Below are 17,821 nucleotides of genomic sequence, written 5' to 3'. Positions count from 1 at the left end.
GGTATCATAAATAGCAAACCAACAGGTATAAAGAGACCAAGCCCTCAAAACAGATCAAAGCAAACAGCCCATGGAGTCCTTTGGAAATCTTGGCTGGCAGCTCTTGTAAATAAAAGTGCTTCTAAAGCAGAAAGCATTCAACTACCGTATTTATATAGGGCGTGATTGACAGGTCAGTTATTAACTTCATAAAAACACAGGCAATGTTAACTAGCAAGAATGTTTGTTCTAGCTGTTCTATCTGAAGGAAAATGAAATCCAAGATAGAATGGCTTGCTCTCTGTTTCTTTTAAGTATTTATTTTAGAACCATGCAGTATAAAAGAATGTTTTTTCAAGTCAGTGAACTTAAGCTATTTTGCTTACTGTTCTGGAATTTAAGTATGTTGTTATAATTCTTTAGAAAACAAATGTTACATTTACTGAAGGCAAATTCCAATGGTGTACCATGATCTTTTCAACCCCTCAAAAAATTTTTATTCTTTCGAATTACTAAAATTAAAGAAATTTTACATTCATTAAGGCTTCTTTCAGTAACTAATGTACATTAAACTGGAGACTCCAAGAACGGCAGGATTCTCCCACTGCTCTGGAAGAAGGTGCTCCTTGAAATTGCTGATGGGAGCAAGTCTAAAATTTGCCAGAAGGGGGTAAGAATAAAGTGGTCTGCATTTTATTAATATTATTTGTGGGGCTTTTTTTCACTACTAACACATTCTACTATGTATGTTCATTTACTTCAATATTGCAATGCAGTATGCTTTATTTGAAAAATTCTCTCAAAAACTAACATCAGTTATATGCAGATAGGTGATCAGCACATCCTTAAAATCGACTTTTGCATGCGATGGTTTCCATCCTTGAGACATAAAGTGGTGAGCGCCCACCACCTTCCCAGGAGAAAGTAACCAAAATGTCAGCCTATGTTTCTTCAACGTGAAGAGCATCTTCTATAATTGTAGCTTTAAGCAACTATACAGTAAAGAAATCTTAAAACCTTGTATTTAGCCAATCTATAATCTTATTCTTCCATAAAATGAATTTTTAAAAAGTAACAAAGACGAAGTAGAAAGAAAAGTTAGGAGGAAAAGTTTTTTCTTCCTCTCTTTTGAATCAATCAGCCAATACTTTTAAGACTGAACTGCTATAAAGTTGGCATTCCACAGCCAAACAAATGCTTATGAAGTGGACCGTACGTCTATGTGCATGTTTGTTTATATGTGTTTAATACCTTCAGGTCTGAGTTTTCCATGTAAACAAGTTTTGTTAAATGCCTCTTGAATTAAATTAAAAAGGTTATTTGTTAATCAAAATGTTTCACTCTTAGCAAAGGCTTGTCATCAGATGAGCTAAATACCAAACACAGGAGCAAACCAAAAATCCCCAGAAAATTCATCCTTACTCATCAGTACATTTAATGCACTACAATCATGCTTCCTCCAGCATTTCTACAAGGAATAATCTTTCAGAACACAGAATTCTTATAAATAAATAGGCAGACTTAGAACATGCCCTGGCCTCCTCCACGATTTCCCCCGCCCGCCCCAACCCCCCCACAGGACTATATTTTCAAACTAGAATATTTGTTTTGACAGACTTCTGCTTGCTTAATTCTCTGGCAAAGAACTTCTGTGCACCCCAAGCCAGTAATGAACATTTTGCCAGAAATATGCAACTTTTGGCACAACAAGAATAGGAAAAAGAAAAAAAAAAAAAACCTTGCCGGCAGAGACTTCCAGAACTGAAGATAAAAGCAGGCACGTTGAATGAACAGAATCCTTTCCCTTAACATATTATCATTTCCTCTTGTTTTCCCTGCTTCTCACTATCATGAGGAAAACCTTCATTTGGCAGTTTCACATACCTTCTCTACACTATATAAGGCAATGGGAAATTATTCCCTAAATCTTGGTTTCTAATTAAAGAACTACTTATCCAAATGAAAAATGTAGGTTAGCTAATCCTACTCAGAGAGTAAATCTCCAAAACAATTTCTTAATAATAGTTTATCAGGAAAATTTAAATCCATTGAACTTGTTTAATCCAGTGGAATACTCCTCTTTCATTATTTCTCCAGTTACATTTAAAGACCTAACACTCAAAAACTTAACAATGCAAAATGACTCCACCTTCCCCCACTGAGCTCAGAAGGGTTGGGCGGGATATCACACAGCTTTCCTCAGAGAGCTTAGGGTGTGGGCAAAGTGCCTCTTTCTACAACTACCCAGATTCTTGGGAGAAGGAGTAGCCTACAAAGTAGATTTCTTGCCTGGGTGGAGTCAGGCACTTTCCAAAAAAACAAAACAGAATACTTATAGACCTTGAAAGGGGAAGAGACACGCATGTCCCAAAGATTATCAGATTGTTGAAATATTCAATCTCTGTAAAGAGATCCTCTTCCTCCAGGTCACTCAAACAATGCTGCCCCCAGGAGTCTATCATCTATACGCAGGTGACTCTTCCATCCAGGCCACAACGCACTCCTACGCTCCAGACCCGTATCCTGAACTGCTTAATGAGTATGTTCCATTGGATGTCCATTAGGCACCTCAAAACATGGATACCAAACCGAACTTGGTATATCCCCCCAACCCCAATCTCTTTGTCCTAAATCTTCACCTCTATAAATGGCACCATCAGCCCCAGAAACTGTCCCAAGGCAAAAATCTGCCATAATCTCACTGTCTTTCCTCTTCCTTGTTTTTCCCATTTTTCTTCAAGTCCTGTCTTGCCTACTGTCTTAATATTTCTAATCAATATCCCCCCTTTCATCCTCCTTGGCCATCCCATTTCTGACCTGAACTCACTTCTCACCACCTAGTCCATCCAGTTTTCCATAATTAAAACATAATTCTTCATATGATACTCCATAAAAAAGGATTCCATGATTCAATATTTTAAATGAGTAACTGGAGAGTCACAGTACGTATCAGCATATTAAAGACTTCAAGAAATCCTGGATTGAAGAAATATGTTCACACCAACCTTTCACCACCATCATCTGTCCTCCTGGCTCCTTGTTTAATTCACTTGGCTAATTTCTACTCATCCTTTAAGCTCAGGCCTTGACTTACAGGAAGCTTCCTCTGACAATAAGGACTCATCCCTACTCTGTGCTTCCAGATCTCTCCTTGCATGCCTCTATACAGAACATTCAATGCTAACGTGTGTGGTGTGGAGTTCGTCTGCTCCGCTTGACTGTGATTCTCTAGAAGGCAAAGACTTTGACTTATTTATCTTCCAACGCCCAGCCCACTCACTACCTGGTACACAGCAGCAGGTTAATAAACCTTGCTGACTAAATGAGTGCTAGCTAGCATTAGCTAGATGTACTGTTACTCTGTGTCAAGCACTCTTGTAATCTCCTTGTATGTTTTAACTCAATCAGTCCCAAAACCCTACGAGGTAAATGCCAGTATTTTCCCCATTTGATATGAGGCAACTGAGGCAGAAAGAATGAATCCATTTTACTAGTCTCCCAATATGATCTTATTTTCTTATCTCCAGCAGGGTAAACATGACTAATTTTGCGCTACTTCTTAGGTAAGAGGATGTGACTGCAAATCTCTTTGACAGGACTTTGTTTCTTTTAGAAATACTGTACATTATAGAAAAAAATCTTTAGTGTAATGGGAAAACAACTGGATTAAGAGTCATATCTGAATTTGAATACCAGCTCATATTAAAAATAAGACATGTAACAAATTAATAATCTAAATTCCAAGTGTGTTCTTTAGAATGAGGACAATAATACTCATTAAGTATTGCTATTAGGATTACATGAGGTAAGTATATGAAAGTCCTTTGCAGCCTTTTATAAAGTTGGGTATACTGATGTCACTCTCATAAACAAAACAACGGAATGACGTCTAACTCCCCACATAGCAAATATTTAGAATTGATCATTGTATAGTTCTATTTTTATTTCCCTTGTCCAAATCAATGGAAACGTTTTCAAATCTACAGAGATTTCTACTGAAAGTTTAAAAACTTTCTGCTAATATTAAACCAATCAAACTACATCTGTTTTAAGGCTCACAGTGTAAACTGGGAAATAAAAAAAAATCACTGAGTATTAATAAAAAAGCTCGACAAAAGTCTTAAAAATTTCAACAAAACTACGACCAGTTAAACTGACTAAATTATCTATACTGTAGAGACTATCTACCTACTCCTGTCACTAATGGAATCTTACATAACGTAGCCAGTGCTCTCAGCCTTACAAACTATGAACAGCTCAGTAGATAAATCTCAATAAGCCTCCACATCAAACAGACTGGAAGAAATCAAAAGACCGCTGAGCTAAGCCAGACCAGGCTGATATTTTGGTTTACTGGTTAACTGTTATGCTTGGAAAGGCATAAAGCTTAATTGCGAGGCTTGAGGTGTATGTCAAAAATGCCTGACTTAAGTAGAAATTCTGATCATAGCATCTGTCACTAGTTAAAATACATGGAGATCTTTATCCAGGATATTTTTTGTTGTTTATATTTTCAATAAATGAAAATAACCTAGTCACATGGTGACTAAATATGAATCATTGTTTCAACTTTTTGAGACAGTTTGGAAATCCCAGGTGTAAATTAGGGAATAACACTGCTCTTAATCCAAGTCATGTGAAAGTTAAAAAGGGGGAAATCTGGTTTAGTTTATGACTTCTTGTGGTATTAACCAAAGGTTTCTCACAAATACTAATGAATACAACAATTTGAAACACTATATGGAAAAGTGAAATCCAGTGGTGTTACTTGGATATTTTTACCATTTTCTACTGAATAACTAACTCCATTTGGCTGAACAAGCAACAAACCTAAACATTTCTTAAAGGCCCCAGGAGAAAATAATTTCTCCTTGTAAAATCCAGTACAGATTTTAGTAAAAAAATGAAAAATGAGATCTTCATTACTGCTTTGCCCTCATTTTCACTGCTACCAAAGCTACTGGACTATACTCATCTAATCAATATTTACACAGCGCTTTAGGACATGCAACAAACTTAAAACCCAATCAATCCTTCCCCTTGAGAACTTGGAACTCATTTGAGATTACATAACGAATTCACAAGAAGCAATACCAACACAAGAAAGAGATAGCACATATCATCTAGGGTACACCAGGAAGAGTCCGAAGGAAAGGGAAAAAAATTGAGTGCTGGGTGACCAGTTTATTCATTCAATTGATTGAAAAACAATTCTCACTAAGTGAGAGCTTCCCATATACCAAGTATCAATATAGCAAGCCCTTTAAAAGCATTATCACATTTACTCCTCACAACTCTAGAGGCAGATCCTATCGTCATCCCCCGTTTATGATGATGCTGCGATAAAGAAAATGAGGCTGAAGAGACTACATAACTTCCCAAAGTCAGAGCCAAAACTTAAATCTGGATCTGCTTAACTGAATATGCATTTTCTTTTTACCCCCTATACAAGGCACTGGGGTAAAAAGGGGGAATCAGAACTAGGCCCTCTTTCAAAGAAGCTACAGACAGGTCAGGGAAGACTTCCTGAGGAGAAAAGATTCAGGCTGAACCTCAAAGAACTGGAAAAATCAGCATACTGTAAGTAGAAGGGACAGGCATTTTAGCAGAAAAAGCATAAACAAAAGCAATAAAATGGAAATCATAACATACTCAAAAGAATAGTAGGGAGATTGGCTTGATTAGAGTATATGTATGTATTTGTTGGTAGTTCATAGGAGCATAATAAATATTTGTGGGTTTGAATAATAGGAGACAAGGTGAAAAGGGCGGGTCCCAAATTATATAGGGCCTTGAAAACTAAGCTGAAGAAAATACAATTAACCACCAAAAATAACATGGGCAAATGTTCAACCTCACTAGTAATAAAGGCGATATAAATTGAAACAACATGGCAATGTTCCCCTTCATATTCCCGTAAACTTGTATTAAAAAATAATACCCATTACTAGGAAGATTATACGTGCTGGTAAATTTGTAAACCGGTATCTCTTTATTTAAAAGAAGTCTGGCTACCAGTTTCATTGAATGTTTATATTCTTTAACCCAGTATTTCCATTTATCATTTATCCTAAAGAAATAATCCAAAAAACATGGGCAAAGCTAAAATATATGAGGCTATTCCCTGTGCCACTTTTTATAATGTGGAAAATTAAATGGAATGGAATGTGTGTGCTCCATGGTAGGCAGTTGATGAAAACAAAAAGAAAAAGGTTTAACAAAAAGGTAAAAGGCCAATTAAAGGGGTATGGACTTCAGACCATAGGCAAAGAGAGCCAATGAAAATTCCTGAGTAGGAAAGTGACAGGGAGAAAGTGTTTCTCAGGAAGGTCGATTTATCAAGAAATCTCACAATACATAAACAGAATCTGAAGACTAATTATACCCCGTTACCAAGAAATTACACGGAGAAGAATCTATCTGCAAGAAATAATTCTACATATTGAAATATTGTGTAAATAAAGATACCACACTGTTATTAATAATATATTTTAAAAACTAGAAAACTAAATATTTAATAGTAAGAGAATTACTAAGTAGACTATGATTTGACCATTATAAGGAAGGTTACTTTAAAATGCGAGAGTAGTATTACACACAAAACCCTGAAGAATAATTGAATTTCAATTTAATGGGGCATGGGTGGGGGGGAGGGTGGCAGGAGCAGGAAGAGATTTCTAGAGAAAGAAACCTCCACAGAAAATGCTATGAATGCCACAGAATTCAATTTTCATGGGTGAGCCAACCAGTTAGGCAGTGCATGGCAGCACAATTTTGAAGCCAGTCAGAGCTGAAAACAGGGAGGATAAAGAAAGCAAGCATTTAAGAATGCAATGAGGGGCTGGCCTGGTGGCTCAGGCGGTTGGCGCTCCATGCTCCTAACTCCGAAGGCTGCTGGTTCGATTCCCATATGGGCCAGTGGGCTCTCAACCACAAGGTTGCCAGTTTGATTCCTTGACTCCCGCAAGGAATGGTGGGCAGCGCCCCCTGCAACTAAAATTGAACACAGCACCTTGAGCTGAGCTGCCACTGAGCTCCCAGATGGCTCAGTTGGTTGGAGCACATCCTCCCAACCACAAGGTTGCTGGTTCGACTCCCACAAGGGATGGTGGGCTGCGCCCCCTGCATCTAGCAATGGCAACTGGACCTGGAGCTGAGCTGCGCCCTCCACAACTAACACTGAAAGGACAACAACTTGACTTGGGAAAAAGTCCTGGAAGTACACACTGTTCTCCAATAATGTCCTGTTCCCCTTCCCCAGAATGCAATGACTATCTGTGGAAAGGCCACAACTTATAAATGGCCATATGGCAACTGAAATACCTTTTTCCAAAGGCATTTATTATAGTTGCACTGCAGGTAGTCCACAGACATCTATTTACCTCCTCATCAAAACATTATACTTTTACAATGATAAAAAATTGAAACCTACTCATGGTAGTGTAGTATTTGTAACTATTCAAAACAAGAGAACATCACTGAAAGAGAAATTTGCTTTTATTTTCCTAAAACGTTGACGTTTAAGGAAAAGTTGGCTTAATTAAAGGAGACAGATAATGATTTGTGGCTTGTTTCTGAGGAAAACTGGGTACTTACCACCTATACAGGCCAGTGACACTGGTTTTTTTAGTACAGAGAATTTCATTCCCAAATACAGGCTGGGGTGAGGGCGCATACTGCTCTATTGTTTATCATGATTTGAGTCATTTATTGTCGTAGAGACAGAACAAAAGGCAGCAAGGTAAAAGAAATGGTCAGGTGAGATTTTCCTGCCTAAATGGCAGAAGCACTGGGATGGGAAGGAGGAAGGGGTTGAAAGAGAATGTGTGTTTGAAGAGTGTGAGAAAGAGCTCAGCGCAGTGCAATTATACAGTGGCATGGAAGTGAGGAAATGGGAGTGAGGGCATGCAGACCCCCAGGGAGAGGAAAGGAGTCAGCAGAGTAATTATGGCATTCTGTCCTGCATTACAGTTGAGTGCAAGACTTCTCTCTCCTCCTCGACTGTTTTTCTAATACTATCTAGACCACATTTTATAAATGTCTGTATTCCCTCAGTGCTCAGAGCCTCAAATCTAGTAAGCGTATTTGTTGAATGATGAAGAAAAAAATGTTGGATCACCTAAACAATTATAGAAAATGGAATCAGTGGCCTAAGAGGGCTTTGATTTTAGGGGGTGGAAAGAGGGAATCAAGTGAATTAAGTGTACAATTTATACATATCTAAATCAGTTGTTCATAAATTGAGTGTTAGAAATAAATAAAAAATGAAGATGTATTATATTACCATGTTTCCCTGAAAATAAGACCTAGCCGGACCATCAGCTCTAATGTGTCTTTTGGAGCAAAAATTAATATAAGACACGGCCTTATTTTAATATAATATAAGACATGGTCTTATTTTAATATAATATAAGACCTGGTATAATATAATATAATATAATATAATATAATATAATATAATATAATATAATATAATATAATATAATATAATATAAAATAAATATAAGACCGGGTCTTATATTAAATTTTCCTCCAAAAGATGCATCAGAGCTGATAGTCTGGCTAGGTCTTATTTTTGGGAAAACACGGTAAGAGCAATAGATGGCTCTATAACTGTACTTATCAAGTAGAAAATTCTAGACCTCAAAGATTTAGCAACTGGATCAGACTTACGGATCCTTGTCAAATGTAGCTAATTCGACCCCATATTCTGTCCAGCCCAGCTGGTTTGCCCTGACTAGAGAACCTCATGTTCCACTTCTATCCAGGCAGTTTGTACAGAACAAAACGGAAACAGTTTGGAGAAGAGAAAAGAGAGAAACTTGGCAGATAAAGAGATTGCTCAAGACAAATGGCCTAAATTGAGTTCAGAGGCCAACAATATCACATCAAAACACTATGCTCAATTTAAAAGGAATAGGAATTTGTCATTTATAAATCAAAATAATTAAGTACCAATTCCAATAAAATTAGACAGATCATTTGACTTCACACCATTTGGTCTTACAATAACAAAATCAATGTTACAATATATGTGTCAAATTTCAAAGTGAATCAGAGTTTATAATACAAAACAATGTTAGCATTCTGTTAGCATGTTAGAGATTAGCTATAAACTGGGGAGACATTTCATGTTGCAGAGTAGCGTTTTCTGACATAGAAATCAGAATCTCTATTTTAATGCTCTACAAAACTTTTTTCATGAGTAAGGACAAATTATTTGGGAGATAAGGGACAGCAAGAGTATGCTGCTTAATTTGCTAACAAGACATACAGTCCAAAGGTACAACCCAGCCATACTAGGATCCTAAAGCCGTACCTATTATATTTCCAAGTTGGTTAGTTGGTTACTATGCCATTACCCTCTCCCTATCTGCTTTCCCTACACACACACACACACACACACACACATACACACACACAGACACACACACGCACACACACACAATCACTGTCTAATGGGTTTGGCTATTGACCTTGCTGACCAGTTCATCAACCTTGTTGTAGGACTTATGCCCCCCATATCAACGACCAAGGCTTTGGGAAAGTGGACGTTATTTTCTTCCGACAAAATGGTAGAAGATTCAAATACAGACTATAAAGTTTATTCTCCCAAAGGGCACTTTGAACATCCTAATATTTTTAAACGTCTAAAATAACAAAATTTTCTTTGATTCATATTTGACTACCTACGATATGCTTAGGATACTATTTTAAATTTTTATCTGACAACTTGGGTAATTTATAGTATATTTAACTGCAAGTAAAACAGCCTTTCTGTGGCTGCCAAGATATATCTGAAATGAGTATTTCCCCTTCTTACAGATGGTGCTGCTTCTAACGATCGGAAACATGCCTTTCATTTGCCTTAATCAGTATCCCCCAAGCTATGTCTGATGGAACAGAAGATGTTAATGATGTTCTTTAAAAAGAGAGTTTCCCATGGTCAAATAATTTGGGGAAATCCTGCATGTTATTGCACCTATAATACTCCTGAAGATTCACAAAGTACATTATAGCATATTAAAAGTTTTCAGAAGTTCTGTCGTAAAGAAACTTTTTAAAATCCAGTATTTCCAAAACTTCCTTGACTCCAGAATCTGTTTTCACTAAGTAGCTTTTAATATCTTGGTGAAACTAGTAATCCTTAAAACATAAATCATATTTCCCTCTAATATAGCCGTTAATCAATTTGGAAGTAACAAAAAGAATACATGCTGAAATAATCTCACCAAGCTGGAACCATGCTATAAGAACCTACAGAGAGTACAATTTATTCATAAGCAATTCTCTTCCAGGATCTTGCATCACATTCTCCAATCTCACCAGCCAGGAAAACAGAACGCAATCTCTTCTCAAATGATTCTTAAAACAATGATTTTATCCTGGAATACACCAATATAAAAAATGTATAAACTATTTCTAATGTCATGTACAATCCAGACTACCCTCCTTGGTAAGTCTGTTTTATGCACTGATGTAACCTCAGAACCTAATACAGTGCTTACACAGAGTAGGTGATCAATGAACCCTTGTTCTAGGAATTAATGACTGACGACTGACTGACTGACTGGATGAATGAATGTTTTCATAATGTCCTCTCTGTTCTAGTCTGTCTTACCTTGTAACTTTCTCAAACACACACAATGTATGTTCCAACATCTGTATCTTTGTTCGTGCTTTATAACCTCATATCAATACACTGCTCTCTACCTATCCAAATGCTGCTGCCCATCCTTTCAAGTCCAGATTAAACCCTGACTCCTGCCTGGAGCCTGACCTCACTGTCTTCTGACCCTTTACCCCTTCCCCTAACAGTACTAGAGCATTTGAGACTCGTTTTTCCTAACTAGTTCACATATTGGTCTTATCTCTCAATAAGTGATACACTCCTTGAAGTCCAAGACCATGTCATAAATTACTTTTGTATATACTAGAGTGCCAAGGTACATAATAAGTATTCAATGGAAAAAAAATCTCTTATTGATTATATTTTATAAAAAAGTTGTGTGTGTAACAAGAATAGTTGGAAATTCCTGGAATTTCTATACTATACATAACTAAAATCAATAGTTACAAGGACCATGTTGTGAATAAAGAAGAAATACTATCCCAGTTCTAAAGAAACTGTTCCCTCTGGCTTTAATCTCTTTGACACCATTTTCTCATTTGGAGAATAGCTCTGTGGTATTCTCTACAGGTACTGAAGGAGCAACATATACTGCTTGTAAACCCCCTGATAAATGAAGACTTTATCTCAGAGTCCTGGAAGCAATCCTGACGTCTTAAATTATGTAATCCTGGTATTACATTATATTAGTCTGGTTCATATAAAATGTAAGCTACAAAAATACCAAAGCTAAGAAAAAAAAAATTTTACTCATGCTTTTACTAAGATGCAGAAAGAGGATGCATGCATTGCCAAAATTCCATAGAACATGCTCAAACTAAAGCAACAATGCCTGAGTTATTAAAGAAGGCAATGGCCTGGAGCAGTACTTAAGAACAAAGATTACTTGGTCCAGGCCGAGAGTCAATATTTAAGAACACAATGACTAATTCCCACTTCAAGTTCATGAACATATATTTTTTTAAGAGCTTCTTTTTGGTTAAAATTTTTATTTGTGGTTTTCCTACCTGTGATCCATGAACCTAAGAATGAACACAAACTTGAAACATGAAACTCTCCAGTAGGCCAAAGTGTCAGTATAGACTTCATTCTGCTTTTAAGAACTTCTCAACAAGGGTTACACAAGACGTGTCACCTTACTTTTCAGTCTCCAAAAATTCTCATTTATCTCCTCTGCCTAAAGAACTAGATTGGATGTTCTATTAACAACCGTAGAAAATGCATGAATGACACCTCCGGACCATATCAAAACACTGGGGTGCTTATCTTAATTTCAAATTATTTGAATCCAAATTGGTATTATTGTTGCTAATAGAAACTCCATTTATAAATAATCGGCTAATTAAAAAAAAAAGTTCTAGTTGAGTTTACTGTAAGCTAAGAGTAACCATTAACTTTATTTCCAGCACTAGCTGTGTGACCTTAAGCAACTCACACAACTTTTCTGCATGTCAATTTTCACATCTGCAAAATGAGAATGCGACTAGACAGCTTCTTAGGTTCCCTCAAACACAAAAACTAATAATAATAGTAGTTATTATCATTTTTTTAAAGATATGAATAAAAAATACAAAAACAGACTCAGAAAAACATTAGGCTAGCCCTACAGGACATCATACCATAGGCAAGGATTATTGCAAAACCCCAAATGCTCTCTCCATAGCACCAAACTATCATCAAATGTAAGAATTGGACAGAGTTAAATGTCTTACTGGCCACACTGATATCCTACTGGGGTAATTTCATTCATCCTCTACTTGCCAACCAAAAAACTAAGATTTCTACCTTCCTGGCTTTATAGTATATTAGAAACTTGGTGCCCTGCTTCTCCCACACCTTTGCATGAAAACAGTGTGAAGCTCATGGAGGAAGAGAACATTCCTAGGACAAAAGGCATACAGTGTCTTCTTCCACCATCCACCAGGAACAGTCTTAGAGTCACTTCAAAACAAACTTCTCCATTGGCCCCCTCCCACATTTCCTCTTAAAATCAACCTGCCACATGGGAGATGGGAGATATTTGGTCCACACTGAGACTTTGGGGGAAGGGGCTTATTTCCCACTTTGACAATGTCTAATGAAATCTAAAGCCAGACTCTCAAACAGTGACCCAGTGCTCATGAGGGGTTATGTGTGCTGATGTGCAAATCGCAGGTGCTCTGCGGATGGAACAGGATTTGTGTTCTAGTTTAACCACTTTCTGGCTGTATCACCGCGTGCAAATTAACAGTCTCACTAACCTTAGTTTACTCCTCTGTGAAATCAGGATGACTCTCCACTTCACAGCGCTGAAGGCTAAATTAGACACCTATAAAGGATCTGGTACGTGCCAAGCACACGAACAGGCACTGAAGATATGCTACCCGCTTCACAATTTCTCCCTTCCTTCTACACAAGTGGAACAGAAACTCTTGCACAGAAGATAACTGCCATAGACCTCGTTAGACTGTCAGCTTCCCTAGGGCCGAGAGCATGTCTGACTCATCTTTGAATCCCAGTGCTTGTTAAATGGAGACAATCAGAATCCTTTAGGTCTGAGGATGTTAAGATTATCCCGGCCACAGTCAAAGAAAATTCTGATTTTCAGTTTGGCCAAATAGGCGCTTTGCTACAAACTACTACATAGTTCAAAGCAAAAAGCTACTCTGAACTCTAATAATTACATTCTTTAAAATATAAAAACCCAATTGCCCTACAGCGCTCAATTTTAGCTTTGAGAATCCAATTCTTTCCTAAACAATGGCGTGGGTAACCACAGAAACTTGTGGAATCTCTTTTCCTAGAAAACATGAACAGGAGAGAAGCCAGTCTGTCTGGAAATTACTTCAAACTCTGTCTATAAGCAAGGGGTTAGACTAGATTAGATGCCCCTCAGAGGACCCTTCCAGACCTTCACCATTCACCACTATGATGTTAAGAGAAATAACTAAAATAATTATCTGCCATTTACACCCAGGAAAATAAAATAAATACAATTCAATATCTCCTAAATTGTCATTAGACATGATTTTACTTGGACTTGGTAATGCTTTTACAAACATTTTCTTCTTAAATTGCACTAAACCATCCTCAGCTCTGAATTTGAATATGAACTCTCCCTAACAAGACAGCTAGAGATTGTACTTAACAACATAGAAAAAAGATTATTATTCTTTTGTTCTTCTTCTTTAACATACCTGTTTCCAGATACCCCAATTTGGAAACACTACTTTCTCCCAAATACTCCACTTAAATCTCCTGTTAAGGAATTTCTAATGCATCCATTACTCATATATATTGTGCAGCTATTATATGTTGCCTTCTATTTGCATGTTTCACAAATAACAATTTTTGTTGCCCTAGCTGAAATGTAAGCTCCTTGAGGAAGCTCCAAGTTTTATATTTCTCATATACTTCTTTATCGTGTCAATATTGTATTCATGACAAATGCTTACAAATCCGTATTGGGTGATTGATTTAAAAGGAAGAGAGAAGCAAGAGCTATGGAACATTGTGCACTGGGCATCTGTATGAAGCTTTGGCAAAGCGTAAAATAAAGCTTTATATTGCTAAATATTGATATGTCATTAACCGAGGATGAGAATAGTTAAAGTTTAATACACAGGGGCCAAAGGGAAAGACTTAGAGTTAAAGATCACATTGGTTTAGCGCCTTCCCTGTAAAGAATGAGGAACTATCAAAGGAAGCCCCCTCACATCGCAGGGACAGGATATTCTGGAAAGCCCACACACTCCCCAGATCACAGAGCTGTGTCAGTTCTGATTCTACATCGGGTCAGTTATTCCTTCTGCCAGGCCAAGTCAGTCAGGTGGTAATAAATAGAAAGCAAAGGAGCTTTGGAAAATTAAAATGTAATAACATTATTTAAAATAAACATGTGAAACATGTTTTCTCATTTTTCATAATCCAAAGAACACATTTAGAACAAGACCAATGAGCTCTAGAGTTCACTCATGATGAGTGCACTCTACATACTTGTAAGTGGAGGGGTAGAACCCCCGCTCCTTTCTTAATATATAAAAAAGGGACTTCTCAACCCTGCTGCGAGGCAGGTGCTGTTCTGGGCACTGGGAATACACCAGTTTACCGAACGCACAAGTCCGGGAACAATCATGTAAAAACTCTTAGCTTAGTATTTTACAGAAATAAGAGATATCAAGGATAGTCCAAATCTCTTATCTTAGAGGAAAAAAACCAAGGCCCAGAGAGGTTAACTAACTTGTCTCAGTTGGTTATCGTGGCTATATGGCAACAAAGGCAGTAGTTGAAACAAGGATTCTTATGTCTCCAGTAACAAAATTTACGTACCCAATAAGCAGGTATTTCTGTATGACTATTATATGGCAGATACTATGCTAGGTACCAAGTACGCAAAAATGGACAAGATACCGACCCTGTCCTTGAAAAGCAATGTGACTGCAAGACAATGAAATGAGTACAATAACAGAAGTGGTAACACAGAGAAAAAGCAAATTACGTCTCTAATTGCACAGGACTTCCAATCTTTTAAAAGAAAATGAACTGTGAATAGTTTGTTTTATCCTCACCACAGCCCTATGAGTACAGAGCACAGATCTCATTTTTCCTGTTACATAGATGGAGAAATTGAAATACAAAGTGGATAAGAGAGTCTAGTAAGGTCATCTCTAGTGGCAACAAAATGCCTAGAAACCAAGTCTGTTTACTCCTAGACATTTTTGTTCCACTAGATAGGAAAGGCAGATGTTCTTTTTATGTCCAATTCCCTTCTGACCAAGAGCACACATTTGCAAGACTGTGCGCAGAACAATCTGTGGCTGTGAAAAGTGGACTTCACTGTCTGTGAGGTCTCATCAGCTGAATTTACCCGATGGTTCAGTAACCAACCAACAGGCCACCATGATTACTAGTGTTCTTCAAGTGTCCATTACATATACACTGAATAGCTGGAAAAGGTTCTGTCCTTAAGGAGTTAATACTGGAGGGAACAGGCATATAAACATTTTAACAAAACGTGACACAATTAAACAAACTACACCTAAAAGAACCATTACAAATAATAGCAAATTTAAGACACTAAAGGTTTTGCAGAGCAACTCTAGCGGGCGCTACCAAGAAATATACTCTTTAAGGGTTAAACAGAGAACAGAAGCCTTGTATACATAACGATATATACCAATTTTAGATTGTTGAACTAAAGACTCTTACCAAAAATATTAATCACATTAAAAAAACTACTTCTTAATTCCTTCATTTCACTTTTAAACTTTACTCAAAACAATTATATGAATATTCCATTTCCTTCTTTCTAGGAAAGTCATATATTTGTAACATTTACTATCGAAGAATAATGAATTTATAACAGAGGTTCCCATCAACATGTCTTAGACAAAAAGATTAAAATAGTGTGGTTTCACTGTGCTATTCTTCTACCGTCCTTCAGAAGCAACCTAAATGAAATGAAATGAATCTGATAATTTCCTTTGTACATAGTAAAATTCATATATACAACCAGAAATCACTTACTTCATAAAAAGTAAACTGGAAAAAAAGCATTTCTTCATTTTCATATTCTGTTTTACACATTAATTTCACTCATTTGATAACCTCATATCGTATTTTATTTATACCACTATTTATCATGGCCTTATAACATGACCAAACTGTTTTAAACTTTTTAGCATTTGTAGAATTATTAGCAAAATAAACAAAGCTAAGAAGAAACAAATATAAGTGATTTTAAACTACTGACAGGAAGAACTTCTTTAGGAACCAGCTAAATAGTGAAAATTATAATCATCCTTTCAAAGGAATGTTATCATTATTTTAAAAATACAAGTTGGTATTTCTCTGGTATTTCCTGAATATACTCAGGGAATTCATACTTATAGCCAGTTGTCTTCCTTTGAAATATTTATTGAATTTTATAGGGTGGTAAGTAGCAATTTTAATGACAATTCAGAACTATCGCTAGGTTTCATTAGAATTACCAACAGTGCATCATAATATTATTTCATGATATTCTCTAATTCCCAAACGTTAGTTCCATTACAAGAAAATATATTTTAAGAAACAAAAGCTTAAAACCTAAAGTTAAATTTGTGATAATAAACTTTTTTAGGTAGAAGAGGAATAGAGCCCGATTTATCTCAAGATCATCAAGAGAAAGACCACCGGGCCAAATTGTATCCTAAATGAAGAAATTAATTAAACATGCAGCGACAGTGACATCTAGTGTTAACAACTGCAAGAAACTAGACTACCATTAAATTTGCCTAAGTGCTAAGAAACTATTCAAAGCTTCTCTTCTTTAAAAACCAGCAAACAGAACTTGTGCACAGTATCTAAAAATTACCCATAATCAAAGCGTTTCAATAGGTTTCCTTCCAGACATGAAAAAACCTTAAGAGAAAAACATCTTAGTAAACATAACACTAAAGATCTAAAAGTGAAAAGCATTGTTTATTCTGTGTGGCCAACATGTGTAATTGCTCCCCTTGGTTACAGAGTTTCATGCAAAAGTAACCTGGGACATATTCTGATGACTGTATCATAAACATTTAAACTTCCAGCTATAAAAGCAAATATAATACACAAGTTAGTACTTGATGACACATCAAGAAAAAGCAATTTAGGACATCTCAGGAATACCTGAAGAAGGTGCAAAGAAAAAGAAAAACTTTCTTAGCTGTTGCACTAAGAAACAAGCTCTACAACACAGCCCTTGCTACCTTGCTATATTTTCATTGGTTTGAAAGGTCTTATTAAACAGTAGATATTTTTGCCCAAGGACTTAGAATTTGGCATCATAGGTTAATTAACTATAGTGTTTTTATAGTTTTATGCTCTAGATGAACCTATAAAAACAAGCAAAATTCCAAAAGTTATTTTTGGCCAGGGCACTTTGTACAAAGTAAAGTTAGCATTAGATGGGGCTTACGTATTTTTTTTGAAAAGTTCATCTTTTCCCCTTTGAACTCCAAATATTCTTGTGATCAAGGTACTGAAGAGAAGTGTGGATGAATTTCTCACCTAATATAAAAATAAACACAAAATAAGGGTTAAGAAATATTCATGGCATGAACCAACATTTACAATGTTCAAACTAGACATTCAAAATCATTACCCAATTGCCTAGTATGGGGCTAAAGAAAATATGGTTTGTGTTCATAAAATCAGACAATTTTCAAAAACTTTATAGTCATTGACTCAATGATTTCCTCTTAAACTGAA

The 17,821-nt window shown here is 36.4% G+C and overlaps 1 protein-coding gene across 3 annotated transcripts in view; it reads right to left on the bottom strand.

Moving 5' to 3' along the window:
- Nucleotides 1–17,821, bottom strand: part of THADA (THADA armadillo repeat containing) — a 291,641-nt gene that overhangs the window by 186,565 nt on the left and 87,255 nt on the right. For all 3 annotated transcript variants that reach the window (XM_033125139.1, XM_033125141.1, XM_033125140.1), the window contains exon 26: nt 17,529–17,620. In XM_033125139.1, coding sequence (XP_032981030.1) covers nt 17,529–17,620 — 92 coding nt within the window. The remainder of the gene's footprint in view (nt 1–17,528; nt 17,621–17,821) is intronic.

This window comes from Rhinolophus ferrumequinum, chromosome 13 (genome assembly GCF_004115265.2).
Source record: "Rhinolophus ferrumequinum isolate MPI-CBG mRhiFer1 chromosome 13, mRhiFer1_v1.p, whole genome shotgun sequence".
Classification (NCBI taxonomy): Eukaryota; Metazoa; Chordata; class Mammalia; order Chiroptera; family Rhinolophidae; genus Rhinolophus; species Rhinolophus ferrumequinum.
This window is presented reverse-complemented; position numbering and strand designations above follow the sequence as displayed.